This window comes from Nematostella vectensis, chromosome 1 (genome assembly GCF_932526225.1).
Source record: "Nematostella vectensis chromosome 1, jaNemVect1.1, whole genome shotgun sequence".
NCBI classification, from domain to species: domain Eukaryota; kingdom Metazoa; phylum Cnidaria; class Anthozoa; order Actiniaria; family Edwardsiidae; genus Nematostella; species Nematostella vectensis.
Genome location: NC_064034.1, coordinates 21787115 through 21805028, shown reverse-complemented (window position 1 = coordinate 21805028; position 17914 = coordinate 21787115). Strand labels below are relative to the sequence as shown.

The window sequence follows — 17914 nt, the reverse complement described above, 5'->3', positions numbered from 1 at the left end:
TAAACTTAAGTTATTCACTAATCACTGTACTTACATCTAAAGCGCCTATGCTTTATAAACTGTTACTTGAAGCACAAAATTGAATAACTTAGCTTAGTAAAAACCTAGTAATCAGTCTTGAACCTAAAATTTGTCCAGATATTTATTTTGAATATCTAATGTTACTGTAGTTGTTTTTTGTCCGTATATTCTGATCACAGTAAACCCTGCATATCAAGAATCTAGTTATCTTTTCAAGCTAGCCTACCAGGTTCAAATTTAAATGGTGCATATAGAGGCATTAGGCTTCTAGCTTCTTATCTGAATATACAAAGATGGAGGAGGTGGCAGTTCTTTTGGAAAACCGTAATGACGCCAAAAAGGGTAATGTTCAAAAGCTGTTAAAGTTGTTATAGAAAAATAATATTGTGTATGTTTGTTTCAGCTTTGTTATGTTGGAACACTTGTTAGTAATTTTGTCCTGGATACCTTATGTCAAATGACTATTATTTTTCAAACATTTTTTCAACTTATATTTTTGTTATTTTTTAAACTGAATTGTTTAATTAAATGATTTGTCAAATTCATAATAACGTCTTTTCCTTGGTGTTTCTAAATTACTCTAATTTCTATATTAACCCCTGAAGTAGGTGGAGTTTAAACGGCCATTTTGTAAAAACAGGGGGGAGGGGGTTGAAATCATCCCTTTAGTTACCCAATTAGTAGGGGGAAATAAAATAGGGAGTAAAAATTGACTCCCATTTTGAGGGTGAATTGTACTCTTTTAATGGAGTAACTACAAGCAACCTAGTAAATTACTCCACTTAGCTACCCCCTAAAGTGGGTAAAATTTACTCCCCTGAGAGAGTAGGAAAAAAAGTAGTAAAAAATAACTCCATTTTGAGGGTAAATTGTACTCCTTTAATGGAGTAATAGAAAGCAACCTAGTAAATCACTCCCTTTAGTTACTCCCCTACAGGGGTAAAATCTACTCCCTTGAGAGAGTAGAAAAAAGGGAGTTAAAAATTACTCCAAAAAGGGAGTCATTTTGTACCTCGGTTTTTTACTCCCTTTTTGAAGTTAAAACTACTCTCTGAAACTAACAGTGTAAAATCACCAATCTCGCTTTGTGCACTTCCCTGGCTTCCCTCTGGATGAAAACCAGACAGTGTCGCGACAGAAAGCCGGGCAACTGCACTAATCAGAATCTGATTGGCTTGGAATAATTTGACTGGCGGAACAGAAAATCCCAAAAGACAAAAACAAATCGATGTTTTGAAATGAGGCGTCGCGATACAACGGATTCGACAGTAAAATTTATAATAAGAGTGTGAGTTTAAAGGAGGAGCTCCGCGGTAACTTGCAAGACTGGAAGCCTGTGTACTATTTTTCAAAATAGCCAATCAGAGACGTCCATTATACGAGAGTATCGGGTAACAAAGATTGCAAGATTTTTGCGCTAGTTAATCGTTCTATTGTTATGACTCAAACCCCCTGAGAAATCTCTTATTTCTTGATTAAATAAGCTTCTATATGTTTTATGCGCTTGGAGAGGTCCCTGGAAGCCATATTGAAGACTCTAAGACCCTGTCCCCACGTATCCGTTTTCTTTTGCAAAACGCAACCTTTTTGTTACGTTTTCAAAAAGATCCTCGTCCACACGAAGCGTTTTTGTTTTGATACCACCCGTCCCCAAGAAAACGCAGAAACGATACGAAAACGACAACAAGCTCTACAACGCATGCAAACTCGCGCGCCATGTGGACTGAACCTGAGTAATCACGCCATCGTTTTCGGAAGGTTCCGTTTTCGTCCGTCCCCCGGCAACGAAAGGGTATCGTTTTCAAATTTTTCCACTCTGGAGATCGTTTTCAAATCGCTCCGTTTTCGGTCATTGTTTTCGCACTTCCGTGTGGACGATACCCGTATCCGTAACAAAAAGGTTGCTTTTTCAAACGGAAACTGATGAGTGAGGACAGGGTCTAAGGCAATGTTGTGATTTGTATTCGATGTTTATTTCGTTGTAAATTCCTGAGTTAACGCTTCGGAGCTTTGCGTGGCTGAACAAATAAATAACACTTCCCTCTACTAATAAGAGAGTTACTGATAAGAGAGTTACTGAGATTGTGACTAGGACTAGGACTTGGAATAAGCAGAGACCACCAGTAGCAAAAATATCTGAGATAAAGAGTAGATAAGAGAGAAATAGAAAAAGCAATACTTGAACGGAGAGAATGACATATATACACCTTTTTCAAACAAGGTTGCACTTTGGTTATCGCGGATGTGTGTGTCGTAACCCGAGGAGCACCATGGGAGAAATTAACTGTTTACCAAACAGTGCTAAAAATGACCTCTTCGTAGTCCCAATATCTAAGGTAGCGGATTATTTTGATGAGATTTTTTATAGGTTTTTCTATTAATGAAGTGTGGTTTTATTTGGGATGGTCAAGGTGAACACTGTGGCGATATTCGCAAAATTTGGTAGCATCAATTCATAATTCGTACGGTAAAACGAGTTGGGAACTTGAATTTTCAGGAACATGAAGAGCTATTGTGCTGGAGTCGATCTTAGAAAAACTTTGAATTTAGCTAAGATTAGCTGACATCATCTAGAGAAGCACAGGCCGTGAATTTGCTCTATCCTCAATCCATTACGACTTAAAGTTTACGTGGTATCTGTAATTTTAGTCATTTGGAGTTTACTTGCAAAATATTTTAATTAATTCTATCAAATTTTGGATTAGACAGATAGCTCTACAAAGACGAGAAGAACTGAGGGCTGATTACTGGGCAAACATCCTTATGTTTGACCCAGATATGCTGATGCTTTTGGACGAATCTGGTTTTGTTTTTAGTTTTTACTTACGACAAACAACACTTCGAGAATCGCGCATTTACATACACTTAAATGGCTTCTCTCGTCAACACTAAAATAATCATTTTTTTTTCGTTATCGCTCAAAAATGCTAACTATCAGTCAGTCGTTCTTTCGTTTAAAAACGTGGTTTAATATTATTTTCATTTTCTAGGAAAAAACGAATCAAAAGAAATTAAGCCACAGTTTCATCGGTCTTTCCAGTCTTTCCAGGATCCCAGTAAAAACCAATCTCCAAGTTTTCTTCCGCCAATAATCCGCTGTGTAGAATTTTTAAAAGTATGATTTGTTTCCACTCACTAACATTTGTGAACTTTTTCACATCCATAAATCTAGAGCTGTCAATCTCAGACTTTTTGTTAGCCGAAAAAACTTTGAGGCAAATGTTGACGGCTGCCATATCTTCAATCTCCCGCCTGTCTGAAATTAGATCCCGTGATACACCGCGGGTTACGACACACACATCAGCGATGACGAAAGTGCAACCTTTTTCGAAATAGGTGTATACGTCAAGTTGTGTTTACATACAGTATTCAATAAATAAACATTGCACTAAAAGTCTCACCAATGACATTATTCTTGTCAGCATTGAATATTCGATTACCCTTCTAATAAAGATACTGAGTACTCGCTTCGATTCAAATTCGTGCCTGATTTAACTTCCAATAGTGATCGCTGGACCTCCGCTCGCTTGCTAAACCTCACGAACAACTCCAAATTTCATCTCACTGATTTTTTTAATCAGAAAACGATTAACCTTGAAAATAAAACGCTAGCTAATAAGAAAAAAACATTGTTCGTAACAGAAACTTGGATTTAGCTTTCGGATGGGCAGTAAAACCGAGAGAATTTTTTGAAGATTTATCAACGGCACTTTTCCCCCTTCTTAAAGATCGATCCGGGTTATCCGTTTCAGAAGGCGTGACGCTGCTCCTTTAAGTTATAATTATCACACGAATTCTTTTGGAAACTTTATTTCGCTTCTTATTTCATAGCGGAGCCAGCGCGGCCGCATGCCGCGCGCGGAGCTCCATAGGTATATAACTATGCGACGTTTTTTTGGTCATTGCGCGGGTACCCTGTGGTGTCGCCCGCCTGCCTGTGGAGTTAGCACAATTTGCAATAACTTTGCAAAACGCCACCTCAATGAAATAATTATACAAGAATATATTTTAGTACTATCCGAGAATGCTACATCTATAATAAAACCCCGAAAGTTGCATCACAAACTTAATTTAGTTTTTAGTGTGTTTGTAGTTACACTCACGGGAACCCTTCGTCTAATTTGCCCGCGTTTTGCACTTCTAACTCGCGGCCGACACCGTGAATTGATAACGTTTTTGCATTATTTTCGTCGTGGCTAAAGCCAAGAAAGAAATTCGACACATCTTAACACTTTTATAATAAAAAGACGTACAAACGATGGGTGGAAGGACAAAGGATGGGTTTGGAAAAAAAGGTAAGTAAGACTTCAATTTATAAACTTCGTCGGAGCTATGAATATATTTCTAGCAATCAAACAGTTAAAGCCATGAGGGGATTTTGATGTTTTATTATACCTAGTTCCTAACTATTAATTCCGCTAGTTTGTTCGTACATTATCCCATAAAAAGGATAGAAAATCATGCGATTGATTGTTCGTAAACAAACGTCGCGGTTTTTTTAGAAAGGGTTGTTATTTCTTTGCTTTAAATTCATTCAAGAAGTGAACCAATCTTAAGCTTTTTAAGGGATAACTTTTTAACTGTAATAAAGAACGATTTCTTATCTGGAGATTCTTCATCACATTCAAGTTCTGTCAGCTTTTTTGTGAAAGATATCGAGCGAGGAACGGTTTTAGTTTATATTTTGTGAGTTCGAAGAACATTTAAAATTTAAAATAAATTCTGGTTAAATTTTAGAAAAAAAAGGTTCATGAGGGGTAATAGGTTCTAAAAGGATCTTTCTTTCCTACACATTTTTCTTTATGCATATGATTCTTTTTCACAAAAAGATATTTTGAATACCTCAGCTCAACGTTTTCATACAACATCTCAAAACTCCCATCTCTTCAATGTTCATAGAAAGTAAAGACAGCTTTTTGTTGGGAGCATTTAGTTCGATACCTTTAGTTTTTCTCTATAGCTTTTCCTAAGAAAAAGGTCAAAAGGCAATTTAACCTCTGGCTCATTAGCCCCTAAAAAACAGACTTCATCTATTAATTTTCTGTTCTAGGTTCTATTTTAAAGGTTACTTGGAATTATTTTTAATTTTAGGTTTATCAATTAGGTTTTGTGTAGCATAACATATATCTTCAGTATTCTTCAATTCTCCAATTTTTTTCAGGCGAATCTCAACTCAAGCAAGCTGCCAGCTTTAAAGGCATGATGCTAGGGCAGGATGTATTCATTAAAACAGCTAAGTAACAAAAAGATAGATAATAGTTACAAATGAAAACTTGTTATAAAAAAATGAACCAGGCTAATAAAATAAACAGAAGTAGTCAGGAACTTTAAAACAAATTAGAGTGGTTTATTTCATTCACCCTTTGACAAAGTGGCTGGTACAAAACACTGACCAATATTGGCCCTTATTGTTGCAAATGGACTAAATGGGTTTTCTAGTAAAAAAAAATATAATTTCAATTTGAACTAATTAACTGTACAGGGTTTTGTGAGCAATCTACTTTTCAAATGAGCTGATATAAATACAGCTCAATACTTAGGAATCTGAGATGATATTTGCAAAAATCAACAGCAATGTACTGTTTGACCTCTCATGCAATTATTTCAAAGATAATTTAGCATTGTACATGGAAGTGATGTGAAATGAAAATATAGCTACCTTTTTTTTTAACAAACTGCATCTTTTTGTAATGACACACCAATCCCTATTTTATGTTTTAACACAAAAATACCAGGTGTACATACCCTTGAAACCATGATGCTTCAATATGAGGGTCTAGTGGGTCCATTGACCTCCTCATCGAGGGTCAGTGTTTTGTCCGATCCACCCAAGGCAAATTGTCAATTAAAAGAGTATTAACCCTTCAACTGAAAGGAAATTATAAAAATCAAGAAAATCTAGTAGTAGTGCAATGTGAAAGGAAGAAAGGGAATTTGGACAGTGTAGGCAAGTATGGAGCACATTCACTGGCAAAAACGATATGCTATTGTATAGAAACGCGTTGTGTGCTGATATAGTTTTAAATGTTAAAGATAATAAAAAAGCACCCATTTTAGTGTGAAAAACTATAATTCATTTTCAATTCTTCAATGTTCCCTATTGGATGATACCTCCATATACACCCAACAAGTTTTTTCGGGCAAAACAACAATAAAAATATACATACACACATATTCCACTTTACACCTGTGCACCAAGCACTTTTCTATGAACGGATTCACTCACAATTACATACACCTATTTCAAAAAATGTTGTCAATGCAAATGGCGAAAGGCAAATGGTAAATGGTCTATGGGTCTAATTATTCGTAAAATTGAAGGTGTTAAATAAAGTCCAGCAATGTCAGAGCCAAGCATTGGTAACCTTTAATGGATAATTGTTTGATTTATCAATATTCTTCGATACGCATGGTTACTTTCGGTCGTAGAACTGCCATTTGCTAATCGCCATTTGCCATTTGCACTGACAACCTTTATTGAAATAGGTGCATATACAAACATATATAATACACCAAAAACTGGAAATCGACTCTGCCAAATTTTCGTCTTTAATAAGACTTCTTCAGAGCAGACTGAAGAAGGTGAATCGTTACAAGCTTATTTACACCAGAATAGTGGCGCGAGACGCAAAAACATTACAACTGACAAAAACGCGCATTTTCTAGAAAAGCGCGCGCTATGGATAAACAGAATTTACACATCTCTACGTGGGTTCACCCCTATATGACTGGCCTACCTGGGTTACCCTTCTTAAGTATTTTAGGAAGGAGATAAAATAGACCTGCCTAGGGCATATCGGGGTGTAATACTTGCACTGAAAAGATATCTGAGTTTGTAGATTATCATATTAAGGATTTGGTGCCATCTATACCATCCCATATTAAGGATACTAAACATTTTCTTAATATAGTGAGGGATATGGTAAATTTACCTCAGGGGGTTATCTTAGTCACAGCAGATGTGGTTGGGCTTTACCTCTTAAAGCCGCTTTGGACAAACGTGGTAAGTTAACAGATAATTATATTCCTACTGAGGACCTTGTGGACTTAGCTCGCATTGTCCTGGAGAATAATAAATTAGTATTTAATAAGAAGCATTATTTACAGGTATTAGGTACGGCTATAGGTACTAGAATGGCACCATCATATGCTAATCTTTTTATGGCTAAAGTGGAAAAGGAAATCATAGACTCTTCTCCAGTTAAGTCTTATTTATGGCGTAGGTATATCGATGACATTTTCATGATCTGGACTGAAGGTGAGGACGCTCTGAGAGAGTTTATGGCTCACATGAACTCTATACATAGAACTATAAAATTTACGTTTGAGTGGTCTACTAGTCAGGTAATTTTTTTGGATGTTTCACTTACTCTTAGGGATGGGTTTATATCTACAGATCTGTATAGTAAGCCTACTGATAAGCATCAATATCTTTTTCATACGTCCTGTCATCCGTCTGCTTGTAAGAAAGGCATTCTTTTTGGGCAGGCACTACGTATTCGTAGGATATGTTCGGAAGACTCTTCTTTCGAAAAGAGAAATTAGAGTTACAAGGTTATTTAGTTGATAGAGGTTATGACAGCAGGTTTGTGGGGAGGGTAGTTGACCGGGCTAGACGTATTCCTAGGGACGACACATTGAAAGACAGGCGTAAAGGTAAGAATGATCGTGTACCTTTTGTAGTCACTTTTCATCCAGCTTTACCTAATTTACTTGGTATTCTTCGTAATTTACAGCCAGTTCTAGAATCTTCTAGTAGATGTAAGGGTGCTATTGGTAGGGTACCTATGGTGGCTTATAGGAAACCTAGGAGTTTAAAGGATATGTTGGTGCACTCCTCTCTTAAAGAGGATAGTACTCAGGTTAGAGGTTGTGGTAAGTGTGGCGGTAAAAGGTGTAGGGTGTGTAACTTTCTTAAGACAGGGCGGGAGTTTCGCAGTACAGTTACTAATAAGAAATATGTCATTAATTTTGACTTGTACTGTAACTCAGATTTTGTTGTTTATCTGATTACTTGCTCTATGTGTAGCAAGCAATACGTAGGGTCTACTATCAATAGTTTTAGGAAGCGTTTTAATAATCATAAAAGTAGGTTAAATAAGCACCCTAGTTTACCGGTTAGTGAAAAAGTTAAGGATGACCTTATCTATCAACATTTTCATTGCGACAATCATTTAGGTCTTAATAATGTTATGGTACAACTTATAGATAAGTGTAACTCTGAGGCTCAGCTTAGGAAAAGGGAAGGCCAGTGGGCTTATCGGCTTCAGTCTATCTACCCGCGGGGTCTTAATAGTGATGACTTTTTTTGTAGTAGGAACCCACGTAGAGATGTGTAAATTCTTTTTATCCATAGCGCGCGCTATTCTAGAAAATGCTCGCTTTTGTCAGTTGTGATGTTTTTGCGTCTCGCGCCAATATTCTGATGTAAATAAGCTTGTAACGTTTCATCTTCTTCAGTCTGCCCTGAAGAAGTCTTATTAAAGACGAAAATTTGGCAGAGTCGATTTCCAGTTTTTGGTGTATTGTATTCATTGTTCTGGTACGGGACCGCGACAGTTTGAGCTTTTTTATTCTACAAACATTTATAGGTATTATAATATGGCTTAAATTGATTGCATGCTGGCTCCGCTCTTAGGCAGTGCCTAAATCTAAATATTACACATTTTCTAAACGCATCTATCTAAAAAACATAGCTAGGAATGTTGTCACGTCCATCAAATATTAGAGAGAACCAAAAGTTGATTTTCAAAGCTAAGCGCAAAGGCAATTTTGTTGTGCGAATGGGAGGTTTGGAGTACGAAAATTGCTGGATGAGACGAGCGAGTTTTAATGCTCAAAATTTCTTGTTTTGCTTATTCATTGAAGGAAAGATGTTCCTGGTACTCTAATAATGGTACAAAGAGAAATAAATCTGTCATCTTTACCGGTTCTACATTATTTTATGGCCACTTGCTCCAAGGCACGCCACGAATCGTGTCACGTTGCCCTCAAAATCTCATCGATTTATTGCCACTAAAATAATATTGAATTATGAGCTTTTTCGCTAAACAGAAATAGAAGAATTTTAAGTAAATTGTTTTTCTTACCTTTTTATCGGTTTTTGAAGGATGTGGAAGCCCAAACTCGTAGACAGCCGTAGTTAGAAAAAGCAATGGAAATGGCGGTGATTTCAAATTTTTATGGAAGTTCTCCGGGAGCTCTTACTCTAGGCGGTTGAGTGACACTGAGACCCCCCGCGAACTGTTGGGGTTCGCCTTTTATACCTTTTATACCGTGTTTGAAGTATGCTAGATATATTTAAATAGAAAAAAGTAAGGCGCATCTTGATCCGTTACAGACGAAATAGATGAATAGTGATGCCTGGGGGCTCTCAAAAGTAGACGATAGGGTGATCGCTCTATCTTTTAGGGCATTAAATTCAACTAACTGCTATAAAATTCTTACGCTTTTGCCATCCCTTAGGTGCCTCAAGGGTCTCACAGTGATTTTAGAGCTTAGGGTTAGAAATTGCTTCGACCACACCCAATTGTACTATCTCTTAGGGTTAAAAAAATGTTGTCAAAAAGTACTACCCCTAAAGAGTTTTATGCTTTGTTTTTTAGGCTTTAGGCTGTTCCGCCAGTCAGAAAATTCTGATTTATAATTAATGCCTTGGTTTGGCTTTCCCCTCCGGCTCGTGACTTTCAAGTTTTTTATCATTTCTCCCAACATCTTCGCGTGCATGTAAAAACCTAGACAGAGACGGAAATGCGTTTTATCGCTTAAATACCACTATATTTAGTAATCATAAAACCTAATTAATAATTAATTCTTGGGGCTACTTTTAATATGTAGCAAGATCATTCAATCTTTATCAAGAAAGATGGAAAATGTTTGTTGGGTTTGTGGGTCGTTCGGTTTCTACAAAAAAATAATAATAATTAACATTCCGTATTTGGAATGCGAGTAATTCTCTATCAAAATGACAGAAACGTGCTTATTGCGCAGGGAAAATTCACGGTACCAAAAATTACTAGCAGTTAAAAAGAATTTGAGGAGATCGAAGAAGGAATATGGACACTGATAAATATGACAATAAGATTCAAAATAGTAACAGGGATCAGAAAACAGGAAAATGGCTATATGGATGCAAAGCAAAGTTCGTATTTGTATTTCTGCTGTTTTCTCATCTACTGCAGTTATCTGTTGACAGAAACCCCCGCTCTAGACATCCCAAACAGACGCCTGCAAACATAGGAAATCACCTTTCACAACTAGATCCATTGATTATACCTTTTCGCAAATTAATGGCTTGCTCAAATTTCACGATTTTTTCCCTAGAATATATTTTTCGTAATGGTCTGATAACGACTAGAAATAAGCGATTGCTTGTCAATTAACGTCTTTCACAGGGTAAAAATTATCAATTGCCCATTCATTAGGTTGGTTGTTGTAGCACGTCTGCTCGACAAGAAAAGATCCAACCTTTGCTTACTGACTTTAATAATCCCAGTTACACATGGCCCTACACTATCATTGTTTTGAAAAATCACTACCTTTCGTAATTAGAAAATATCTACGCAATCTAATAGTATTGTTATTATAGAAAACAGCTGTGTTACTCGGAAAAGTTAAAACTATGTTACTTTTGTATTTATCAGGTGAAAGAGGAAGCTGCTCCTTCAACAGAGTACGGCCTTGGTTGTTAATTACTGCAACGTCTGTCTTAACAATCAAAGGATAGTGCTCCTTGTATTATTCAAGCTAACATATCTTTGACTGACATCTCTACTGTCAAACACTGATACGGCCCATCCGTCGTTAGTGTCAAAGAAACAAAAAGAAAAAGTTCAGTTTTATCTCTGTCGAGACTTAGAACTCAAACCTCTGCCCATAATCAAGTTTGGGCTGTGTCTTGGGGAAGCAAAAGACGACTGAGCCGGATAGCGAGGACATCATTGACAATATTACTTGATATTCCCTAACGTTTTCATAAGCAAATCGTTTAAGAAGGCAGTCTAATCATAATAAGCGTGGTTTGGTATAAAAGCAACAGAAAGCGCGAATTCTGTCATTAACGGAAAAAGACTGTCATTATCTGCAAGATCTTTTCGGGGAATTCTAAAGTTGCTTAACGAACACTGAAAACTAGGATCGAGAATCTTTCGTTGCGATGGATGGGAGTCTAGAAGCTGGAAATTTAACGAATTCAACGGAACATGGTAACCCGACTGTAATGGGTGGTTTCCTGTTGGTTTACGACAGTTGTCTGATTCTGCTTAGCGTCCTTATCATGGCCACCAACGGAATAGTGCTCCTTCTCTTCACTCTCAAGCCAAGGTTAAGGACCAAGACAAACTGTCTTCTCGCTTCTTTAGCAGTAAGCGACATAGGGATGGGTCTCTGCGGAATCCCAACCTTTATAGGCTGCAATGTGACGTTCATTAGAGGTCTGTGTGTCAGCTCTGCTGTGTCTTACCGCTTCGTAGCCGTCTCCACAATGTTTCACATATTCGCAGTGACAGTAGAACGATACATATCGATCATTTACCCTCTGAAGTACATGGCTATTGTGAACCGTGCTCGTATTTATCGCACCATCACTGTCATCTGGCTTACCTCTCTGTTTTTCGCGATTGTCCAACTCTCCTGGGTCAACACCTCCGCCTGGTCCCCACAAACTGCAACACAACTTCACATCAGTTTGATCTACCACAGTATCGGTGCAGTAACGTGCTTTGTAGTACCTTTTGTAATCATGGTGTTTATCTACGGGCAGATGTTTACGGTTATACACAAACAAGTTACAGACATCAGGAAGCAACACGTGGCGACGGAGTCGAATAGTTTCCGACCGATTTATACCGAGCTCCGAGCCATCTCGGTATTCGCTACAATGCTTAGCATCTTCGCGTTTTGCTGGATCACGTGGTACATTTCCATATTTGGACTTTATGTGGAGAAAATCGGAGTAGCGTTTGTCGACGTTGCCGAGGTCGTGTGGATGATTTGCGATTTTTTGAGGTTCTCGACGTCATTTCTGAACCCTTTGCTGTACACGTACCTGAAATATGACTTTCGCACGGCGACAAATTCGGTTTTATGTGGGTGGAGAGAGCGGAGGTCTGGCAAGATCATCAAAACTTCACAAATAAACGAGACACAGTGCAGCCTCTACGATAACTATGAAGTCACTCACTGTTAGAGACTCAAAACCTTCAAACACAGCCTAGTTTAAACGCTGTTCTTTTCAGGTGCCGTTCCAAATGCACGATTGGCACGGTCTAAATAAACAAGAGCACGCCTGGTAATTTAAACGCCGTTCTTTAGGCGCGTATTTAGTTAAAACTGCCTTTAGACAAATGAAAATATTTTATATTAAACCGCACTGATATCTAAACTTCAATAGTTTGATAGAATTGCTGTTGAGTAGGAGACGTATTTCAGCAATAGTGCGCAGAGGCGGGTCCAACATTTTTAATTTTTGTTTGACCCCCGTCTTTGACCCCCCCCCCCCCTGACTGATGTGTCCATTTCCAACACTCGCTGATTTGCATACCGCTGTGTGGCGTGAAATTGAACCACCGCCAGCACGAAAACACAACCCGAGATATTACCTCACTTCAAAAAATTCCATTGCCCCAACAAAGCGCTTCTAGTCGATCATAGAAGTTGTCTAAAGGAACAAATTTTATCATTGACCAATATCTCTAAAATTCCACGGTTGATTGTTGAAATATTGCGGAAAATTTGTTTTTTATCAGTTTTACTAAAAGATGTTCTAAAATGGTAGTGTTATTCAAAATGTTACAACTTTCTTTTTATTGAACAAAGCCAAACCAAATTTGATATGAGTTATCGTACACAATTGGCGGTTTTATTTGCAAAAACTCGGGTAAAAGGCTAATATGAACGCTTTTCGAACGCTTTTTCGAGTCGAAATTCTAAATGTGTATAATTAACTTTGTTCTCTTCCACAGATATTTTTCTAACTTTCACAGAGGCTGTATCACCACATATTGAACTGATTCTGGCAGTGTCGTCAAAAAGCTAACGCTCAATTTTGCGCCAGTCTCAAATAAGTGCAAAACATGTTGTTTACTTACGTGTTAATACAAATACAATTTTTAAATGTGTGTACTCTCCATGCATTGGGTCGTCTATGGTAAAAAATCCAGAGCAATCGCATAAAAATTGACGGTTCTGTGCGAAGTTTAAAATTGATAACGCCCTCTGTTTATGATCTGTTGATTATCGCGCGAGTTCATAGGATCCGACGCGCACACGAATATCCAATCAGAAAGCAGCAAATAGAAGCCAGCGAAGTGCAACCCAAATGTCCCACAAAAGTCCTACAAATTGTATAACATGTCGGATGAGGAAAGTGAGTCCTGCTTGGATTTATCTAAAACATAGACATTTATAGAGGTTTTCCGACTTTGGAAATAAAACACGGACACCTAAAGTAATGGAAACTTGTCTTGTTGGTGAAAGTCATAGACTGATAGAAGCATAGAAAAAGATAACTTGAGTTTGTTGAACGGAAACGGCACGAATCCAGCTCAAAATACGAAACCTTGGAAATAATAAAATAAAGCGGTGCTCTCTTCGGCAAGTACTATGGGTTTATGTGCTTTCAAAGCTATTTTTGTCGCTGAACACTTTCAAAAACCTAACCACTCCGCTTCTGACATAGAGCTTATACCTATTGAAAAAATAACAAACAACCGCGACTCCATCCGCAAAGCAAGAGAGGCCACACTGATAGCTCGCGCTGGCACTCTTGAACCACGTGGCCTAAACCGGTGTGAAGAAACCGTTTAGCTGTTTAGTAATCCGCACCACCCTATTTACCATCTTCCTTTAGTTACTCCTTACTCTATTAATTTTTTAGCGGAGCTACTCTTTCTACTTTTAGTCTTTGCTACTCTGTCCTAAATTGCTGTCATTGCGCACTTCACCCATCATGGTCACTTTTTTTTTACTTAAAAGTAATTATTTTATCTGTTAACAATTTCACTCCTGGGTACTTTTGAGCAACATTGTAAGAAAAACAGACTGAAAACAGAAACCTCCCCCCCTATTTCAAGTCCAACACTACCAGTTAAGCTAAGCTACCGCTGACCAAAGACGGTTTGCCTTGAAGTTTCCAACAATGCACTGCGGTGGCTTTTCTTTCTAGCGACGGCACTGCTACCGCCTGTTGCTTACAACAGTTTTGCTTGTAATTTGCTTAAAAATTACAGCTTTTTCACATCTGGAGAGTGCCTTAGGACATCATAAAGTCTATTTGGGCATAATTTTAATTATAATAATTTTAATTAAATTAAATTAAACTTAATTTTAATTTTAATTTAATTTTAATTTTAATTTCCAAGGCTCCCATGATGCAGTGTAGGCATGCAAAAAAGGCTAAACATGGTGACTCGCTTCTAATGGAGGTTCTAGCATTGATTATTGTGAGTGATTGCTGTAAAATGGGACCTGACGGAGCGCAATAAAGGTATCTATTTGTGACTTGATCTGTGTTTGCTTGTCTCTATTTATAGTTCGGAATTTTGTGTCTTTTTTGGTAAGAAATGTTTCTAAGTTCAAGCATTTGTTTATGAATTGGTCAGAAATCAAGGTTGATATTTTGACAAAAGAGTCAATTCTATTACATTGCTTGGATGCGCTTTTGAAGGCCTTCTATGCCTTTGAGGAATCTTTGAGTACCCGGGTCTGTTAATATTTAGTTTTCATTTCTGAGGTTTTGGAGTTGGGCCTATATTTTACAGGTGTCTCAGGGTGTTATGGCAATGAAGGACTTAATTTGAATAACTTTTTTAACCAGTCAATCTTTTGGGTAGATCTTTTAAGTGGTACTTAACATATAGGTGTTCAGTTGTTTTTAACTGTCTTTTATAAATGAAAAAGCCAGGTTATTTTAGAGGACTATTTACAATCTTACAATTAGAAATAACTGAGACAATTTAGTACACTGATTAATGAGAATAAAATTTAACTTTTTTATTCCTTATGTATTGTGCTGCATCCTACTTCTTTTTCTATTCACAGGATTTAGCTGTAGAAACACTCAAATTAGAATGAGAACAAGTCAAGAATCAAGAATCAAGAAACCAGTCAAGAATGTGTAGAATAAGGTAAGAAAAATATCCAAATTGATACCAGAACATGTTGAGTTTTAATCAAAATGGACCACACCTCTTTTGCACATGATGCTGACATTAGATTGTACTTTGTGAGGTGTTTTGATTTTTGTAGCTGATTTCTAACATTAGATGATATATTTTAATAAGCAATGAAATCTCACAGTATCTGTTAGGGTGTAAAATTCTTACCAAAACTATCTGACGCCCTCAGTGCTATCATCCCTTAGGGTGAAATTTGATTTTGCTTTAGACAATCCCCATCTGTTTTTATCTGTTTTTGGCATTTTAGCTAAGTCCCCCACAGTAAATAAATTAAATTTTTGGAAATATAATGTATAAATATCATCTACTCCATAGAATGCTCTTCACATTTTACGGGGCTGCTAATTTGTTTCCTAATCCATTTTACAATATTTGTATTATTTAGAAAAAAAACAGCAAAGCCTGAAAAGAAGAAGGAGAAGAAGAAGACACACATTAATAACTTCACCTTTTATCGCTAATTGCAGTCATTTTATCAGTTGAGGCATATGTCCCTAGAATTTACACTATTGTAGGAATTTAGAAAAAAAATGGATTTAGAAGACTATACATTTCTGTTGGTTTAAATGCCCATTTTTTTTATATCTGTTATGTAATAATAATTGTAATATCTGTTCTATGATGATAATTGGTTTGTTAATGTCTTTTTTTCCAAATCAAGTATTTTGTGTAACAGCCTGCTGTGTATTATAGGAAAATGACGTCTCAGCTGTTACATAACTGCAATTAGTAATAGAAGGCTTTTATTTTTTATATCTAGCCTAATTTTCAAGCAACCTAAACGTCAACAACAGAAAGAATTTAATCAATTATGGTATCAGATTACATTTAATCGATAGCTACAATGTTACCCTGAAGTGGGGGGTGGGGGGGGAGGGGGTGGGGGTACTCCCCTTTATTTACTATAGGGCATGCCACCAAAAAGAAAAGAATGATTTACATTGTTTGCTCTAAAACGTATATATTTAGAGCAGTTTGTCATAACAGAGTGTTTATTTCTAGTCTATCAGTGCTGAACAGGATATTTTGTCTTCGTATGAATAGTCTTCAATTATCACTATTCTTAATTCTGTGTATTATAATTGTTGTTGTTGCCCTATAACAGGGTTTTAAAATTAAGTTTTTTTTTCTAATAAATATGGCATGTTATTTCAGATATTTTTTCATAACAGAGTCAGGGTTTAGCATTGGCTGCATCCTTATACCGAAAAAGAGACATGTGTACCACACTATGGGTTTGCACTAGAATATAAAAATAGTCAGGTTCCACAGATACGCTCAAAGAGGCATGTGTACCACACTATGGGTTTGTACTAGAATATAAAAATAGTCAGGTTCCACAGATACGCTCAAAGAGGCATGTGTACTTCGTGCTATGGGGGTCTGGCGGAGTGAGGCGCAGACGTGATTGTTGTGCGTAAAGCGATCAATTGCTTTATCTATGTCCAAAGCAAACAAATAGCGCCTTGTGACTAACTTCAGTTGGTGACTTGATGGATGACATAGTTGGATATGTAACGCAGTCATAAGACCATCTAAAACTTGCCGTGGAACAATGATACGCGCGCGAGTCGGACGTAAAGGGTCTTCCCGCTTAACGATGAGTAGGCCATCCTTTGCAACCGTAGCGACGTTTAAATATCGCTTCACATCTTTGATGTTGTTGAGTTTCTTGGAAGGTATGGTACCCTGGGTTAGGTGAGCATGATCGCGCCGGAGGTCAGAACATTGGGATTGGATTGCGAGCCAAGCTGGTCTGCTCGTAAACGGCAGTCTCTCCTGGCCGGACATGATGTCCTGTATAGGTGCTCTGCGGACGACGGAGTCTTCGAGTCGTTTGACGAATGCGCGTACTTTACATGAGCGATCTTCGCATACAGGCGCATTGCGGCTTGCGAAATCAGATGGTAGGATAGCGGCACCAGCAACGTGCCTTACAGATGCTTGATAGCGACTCACTGTGGACAGAAAGGTCGCAACGCGGGGACTGTTGGAGAATTCTTCGTGGTATAGCTTTTCATAGGCCTGTACGCAAGGCTTACTGTCTGTGAGTATGCACGCCTTGTGATGTGATTGTATCAGGAATGGGCTGAACTGGTTCGTTGCTGCGGCAATTGATAAGGCCTCGACCTCGCAAGGCAGCCATGTAGCTTGACCACCACGGAGCTTAGCGCTGAAAAAGCCCTTTAAGTGTAGCTTCTCGCCTTTAGTGACGTACAAGGTCGCGCCAATTCCTGGCTTACGGACAGAACCATCCGTTACTATCCAGAGCTGGTCATCGGGTCGAGGAAGGGTGATGGCGCGGTTCTTGAATAGGGCGCTTTGTGCTTTATTGAAGGATGAGCGAAGCTCATCAGTCCAAGGAATGGGCTCTTGGAACTGACGACCAGCGATAGCGTCGTCAAATGGCGCTAGAAGTGTGGAGCAGTGAGGTATGACACGTGCCAAGATCTTGAACGCACTAATAAATGATCTCAACTGTGTGACGGTCTCTGGGGCGGGGCAGGATGCTAACGCGGCAATGCGGTGGGGACTCGCCTTTAGAGTGCCTGAGCTCCAGATCCATCCTAAGACTGTGGTGGATTGGGGGTCGATCACGGTCTTTGCCGCAGATAAGCGAAGATTCCACTTGTACAGTACATCAAAGACTCTTTGCCAGCTGTTTATTAGCTCGGTAGGTGTATTGCCGCTGCAGCACAAGTCATCCGCTATCTTCA

The 17914-nt window shown here is 38.1% G+C and overlaps 1 protein-coding gene across 2 annotated transcripts in view; it reads left to right on the top strand.

Moving 5' to 3' along the window:
• LOC5518316 (histamine H2 receptor) overlaps positions 1 to 12403 on the top strand; it is a 30414-nt gene extending 18011 nt beyond the window's left edge. For both annotated transcript variants that reach the window (XM_032362968.2, XM_001638232.3), the window contains exon 2: positions 10665 to 12403. In XM_032362968.2, coding sequence (XP_032218859.1) covers positions 11177 to 12208 — 1032 coding nt within the window. In that variant the 5' untranslated portion in view covers positions 10665 to 11176 and the 3' untranslated portion in view covers positions 12209 to 12403. The remainder of the gene's footprint in view (positions 1 to 10664) is intronic.
• The last annotated feature ends 5511 nt before the right edge of the window (positions 12404 to 17914 follow it).